The sequence below is a fragment of the Ailuropoda melanoleuca genome, chromosome 14 (genome assembly GCF_002007445.2).
Source record: "Ailuropoda melanoleuca isolate Jingjing chromosome 14, ASM200744v2, whole genome shotgun sequence".
In the NCBI taxonomy this organism is placed as follows: domain Eukaryota; kingdom Metazoa; phylum Chordata; class Mammalia; order Carnivora; family Ursidae; genus Ailuropoda; species Ailuropoda melanoleuca.
In genome coordinates, this window is record NC_048231.1 from 47,789,015 (window position 1) to 47,794,427 (window position 5,413).

General features: G+C 48.7%; 1 protein-coding gene across 1 annotated transcript; it reads right to left on the reverse strand.

The window, feature by feature from the left end:
• Positions 1 to 4,322: 4,322 nt before the first annotated feature.
• Positions 4,323 to 4,850, reverse strand: LOC105242137 (glycine-rich cell wall structural protein 1-like). Its single transcript, XM_011237455.1, has one exon. It carries the CDS (start codon positions 4,848 to 4,850, stop codon positions 4,323 to 4,325), a length of 528 nt encoding a protein of 175 aa, XP_011235757.1.
• Positions 4,851 to 5,413: the final 563 nt, after the last annotated feature.

Here is a 5,413-nt window from a genome sequence, read left to right on the forward strand (position 1 = left end):
CTAATTTGTCTATTTTTTTTTTTCTGGTTGCCTGTGCCTTCGGTGTCATCTCCAAGAAATCATTGCCAGATCGTATGTTTTCTTCTGAGAGTTTTATAGCTTTAAATCTTACATTTAGGGTTATGTATCAATTTTGAGTTAATTTTTGGTTAAGAGTCCAACTTTATTCTTGTGTATGTGAATAGCCAGTTTCCCCAGCACCATTCATTGAAAAGTATTTTTCCCCATTGAATAGTCTTTGTACCCTTGTTGAAAATCATTTGACCATATATTTGAAGGTTTATTTCTGGATTCTTTGTTCTCTTCCGTTGATCTATCTGTCTAAAACATGCTAACACCATGCTGTTTTGATTATTGTAGCTTTACAGTTACTTTCAAAATCAGGAAATGAGTCCTCCAGCTTTGTTATATTTTAGAATTATTTGGGGTTCCCTTAAATTCCATATGTATTTTAGAATAGGTTTTTCTATTTCTGAAAAAAAGATCCCCTCATTGGGATTTTGATTGAAATTATATTAAATCTATAGATCACCTTGAATAGTACTGACATCTTAACAATGTTGTCTTCTACTCTATAAGCCTGGGAAGTATTTCCATTTATTTATGTTTATTTTCTTTCAGAAACATTTTATAGTTTTCATTGTACAAGTCTTTCAGTTGGTTAAGTCAATTCCTAAGTATTTTACTTTTTATGCTATTTTAAATTGAATTATTTTCTTTTTTTTTTTTCAAAGATTTTATTTTTATTTATTCGACAGAGAGAGAGACAGCCAGTGAGAGAGGGAACACAAGCAGGGGGAGTGGGAGAGGAAGAAGCAGGATCACAGCAGAGGAGCCCGATGTGGGGCTCGATCCCATAACGCCGGGATCACGCCCTGAGCTGAAGGCAGAGGCTCAACCGCTGTGCCACCCAGGCGCCCCTGAATTATTTTCTTAATTTCCTTTTCAGATTGTTCCTTATTAATGTATAGACGTGCACCTGAGTTTTGTGTATTGACTTTGTATGTTGCCATGTTGCTGAACCCATTTATTAGTTCTTTTTTATTATTATTATATTATGTTAGTCACCATACAGTACATCCCTAGTTTTCGATGTAAAGTTCCATGATTCATTACTTGCGTATAACACCCAGTGCACCATGCATTACGTGCCCTTCTTAATACCCATCACTGGCCTATCCCATTCCCCAAATTAACTCCTGTCTCTGTTCCTTTCTGATCTGTGTTCCTTCTGGGCTCTCTCTTTGCTTAATTGTTCCCTTTTAATATTTTATTTTAATAATAAAATGCAGATCTAAAGAATTCTGGAAATTCAGGGAAATTCAAATCAAAACCACACTGAGATATCACCTTATGCCAGTTAGGATGGCAAAAACTGACAAGGCAAGAAACAACAATTGTTGGAGAGGATGTGGAGAAAGGGGATCCCTCCTACATTGTTGGTGGAAATGCAAGTTGGTACAGCCACTCTGGAAAACAGTGTGGACGTCCCTTAAAAAGTTAAAAACTGAGCTACCCTATGACCCAGCCATTGCAGTACTGGGTATCTACCCCAAAGATACAGACGTAGTGAAGAGAAGGGCCATATGCACCCCAATGCTCATAGCAGCATTGTCCACAATAGCTAAATCGTGGAAGGAGCCGAGATGCCCTTCAACAGATGACTGGATTAAGAAGTTGTGGTCCATATATACAATGAAATATTATTCAGCTGTCAAAAAGAACGATTTCTCAACATTTGCTGCAACATGGACAGCACTGGAGGAGATAATGCTAAGTGAAATAAGTCAAGCAGAGAAAGACAATTATCATATGGTTTCTCTCATCTATGGAATATAAGAACTAGGATGATCGGTAGGAGTAGAAAGGGATAAAGAAAGGGGGGGTAATCAGAGGGGGGAGTGAAGCATGAGTGACTATGGACTCCAAGAAACAAACTGAGGGCTTTGGAGGGGAGGGGAGTGGGGGAATGGGATAGGCCTGTGATGGGTAGTAAGGAGGGCACGTATTGCATGGTGCCCTGGGTGTTATACACAAGTAATGAATCATGGAACTTTACGTCAAAAACTAGGGATGTACTGTATGGTGACTAACATAATATAATAAAAAAAAATTATCATAAAAAAAATAAAGTATGTTAGAAGGTATGGTCCTATCCAGAACAATTACGTACCTCTCCCATTTGTTCAGTCTTCTTTTACATCCTTTGGTGACATTTTAAATTTTCTCCATGAAAATCTTGATTATAGCTTGTTTAGTTACTTCTAGATATTTTAGTCTTTGCTGTCACTGTGATTTACTTCTTTCTATTTTGTTTTTTATTTTATTTTTTAGAAGATTTTATTTATTTATTTGATAAAGAGAGACAGAGATAACAAAGGGCGAGAGAGAGCACGAATGGAGGGGAGAGGGAGAGGCAGGCTCCCCACTGAGCAGGGAGCCGGACCCAGGGCTGGAGCCCAGGACCCTGGGATCAAGACCTGAGATGATGGCAGATGCTTAACCAACTGGGCCACCCAGGCGCCCCTAGTCTGTTTTTTAAATGGCTAATGACAATGGATAAGAATGTTCCTGTGTTTTTCTTTGTTGATTATCAGATTATTCTCTGCAATTTTTCAAGTACAAATTCTCTGCCTGTGTAATAGAATCAACTGTTTGTTGTTCTTGCTCTTGTTGTTGTTGTTACTGTTTGTTGTTTTGTTGCTTTGGCCAGAACCTTAATCACAACATTGAATAAAATGAGTGATAATGAGAAAAAAAAAAAACAACTACGGATGTACTGTATGGTGAGTAACATGACATAATAAAAAATTATTATTAAAGAAAAAGACAGATGGGGCGCCTGGGTGGCACAGCGGTTAAGCGTCTGCCTTCGGCTCAGGGCGTGATCCCGGCATTATGGGATCGAGCCCCACGTCAGGCTCCTCTGCTGTGATCCTGCTTCTTCCTCTCCAACTCCCCCTGCTTGTGTTCCCTCTCTCGCTGGCTGTCCCTATCTCTGTCAAATGAATAAATAAAAATAAAAAATTTAAATAAAAAAGACAGAAATAACAAACCTTACCTAGGATGTGAAGGACAGGGATCCCTGGTGCACTGTTGCTGGGTACCTAAGGAGGTGCACACGCTGTGGAAAACGGTATGCAGCCTCCGCAAACAAAAGAAAAATTTAAAAGAGAACTACCCTACAATCCAGTAACTTCTCTTCTTAGCTTTTAACCAAAGAAAACGAAAATACCTATTTGAAATATATTTACACCTGCATTTTCATTGCAACAGTATGTTTAGTAATATAACATATAAAGCATAATATTTAAATAAACAATATATACAACATCTATAATGCAAAGTATAATACAAGACTGTATATACATAACGTAACATAGAGGGGCCAAGAGAGGAGGATAACCTACAAGTCCATGTCCCTGGAGAAATGGATCCATAACGAAGATTTGTTGTGCCCTTGCCACCGCGGGTGCCCTCCCCGACTCCACTGCCCTGGCTGCTCTTGACACCCGGACACTCACCGACCTCTCCCTCCCCCCAATCCTCACCGCCAACGCCGCCCACCATGCCAACCCACTTGATGTCATTGGTGCATGGAAGGGCCTGCGCTGCCGCCTCCACGGCCCTTGAGGTCACTGATGCACCAGCACCGCCAGAAACGCCAGGGACCTCACTGCCCACGTCCTGGCTGCTAGAAATGCCAGGGACCTCATCACCAGAGCTGTGGCTGCCACCGCCGCAGAACTCCCTGCCCACACCACCACTCCCATAGACAGTCAGGATGCCACTCCCGCCCTTACCGCTGAGGTTGTCCCGGAACACACCATTTTCGCCCACGCCAGGGCTGCCATTGAGGCTGCATCCATTCACTCCACTGCCCTGGCAGAACTAACAACCCTGACCTCTGATGTCGTCCACACGGCCTACGCCACCCACAACATTGCCGCCCCTGATGTCACTGACGCGCCGCTGCCAGCAATGCCAGGGACCTCACCACCATCGCCACCACGCTGCCCTTGCCATCACAGAACTCACCGCCCTTGCCACGCTGCGGTCCCCAAACTCACCACCCCTTCCAACGCAGCCCATCTCCCTGCCACCCGCGCTGCAGCCCTCACTGCTGTGGCCACCGCTGAATATTCCGCCCATGCCCTCTTCCATCTTCGCCTACAACCATACCACTGCTGCCCTCGCCACCCGGTGACAACTCATATTCCTCGCCCTCACCGCCGCCTGGGACTCAGAGCCCTAACCAAGCACGCCATCCTCTTCCCCGCCAGGGAACCCACGACATCACGGCCCTTGACCTCACTGCGTACCTACAATGCATGCGCCGCTGCCACCGGGGCCCCTGACCTCACTGACGCGCCACCACCGCCAGCAACACCACGGACATCAACACCCGCGATGCCATCACCACCCTCACCGCCGCTTGCATGGCAGCCCATGCCGCCTGGGAACTCACCATCGCCCTCACTGCCACTGCCTCCACCGCCGCCGCAGCCGCCTCCAGCGCTGAAGCCAAAATCTGTTGACACCACCCTGGCCTCCAGTGATGCCACCTCCAGCGACGCCGCATTCAGTGCCAGAGTCCGGGCACCACTGATGTCAGAGGGAGGCGCCGCTGACACTGGGGCTGCCTCCAGCACCGAGGCGTCCTCAGTCAACGCCCCTCCAGGAACACCACCGGCACCGCCTCCAGCACGGCCTGCACGGCCTCCAACGCCTCCAGCAACGCCGCCGCTCCCGCTCCCGCTGACTCCTTTGAGGCCGAGGACGCCTTCAGCGCCGCCGCCGCTGACTCCATCAATACTGCCGAAGCCTCCAGCGCCGCCATCTGCGTCCATGCCGCAGTCCCTGCAGCACTGAAGTGAGGAGGCCAGTCCAGCGTGTGGGGCGCCGCAACCAGCGTGCGGGGCTTCCACAGTCGCCCCTTCAGCCTCCTGAGCGCAGGGCGCCGCCTCCAGGAGTGCTGTCCCGGAAGCCTTTGGCAGGGGCGCCACATCCGTAATCCCCCCTGCCGCCTCCAGCGAGGTGGGCGCTGCCTGCAGGAAGGGCGCTGCTGCGGACGCCACCTCCAGCAAGGGGACCGCCGCCGGCGTCTCTGGCAGGGGCACCGCTTCCGTGGACGCCCGCCGCCTCCTCCAGCGTGCAGGCCCCGGCAGCGGTGTGTGCCGCCTGCATCGTCTCTTGAAGGCCTCCAGCGCGCCGGGCGCCGCCAGTGGTCCCTATAGCAGGGCTCCGCATCAGTGCACGCCCGGGCTTCCTTCACTGCTGCCAGTACCGCCTCCAGCGTGCGGGGCGCCGCCTCCAGCGTGCACGGCTTCCGTGGTGGTCCCTTCGGCCTACTGCGCATCGGGCCCCGCCTCCAGAAGGAGCGCATCCGCGATCGCAACTGCCGCCTCCAGCG

Excerpts from the sequence above, each read along its gene's own strand:
- LOC105242137 (XM_011237455.1), bottom strand. The coding sequence starts at position 4,850 with ATGGACGCAGATGGCGGCGCTGGAGGCTTCGGCAGTATTGATGGAGTC.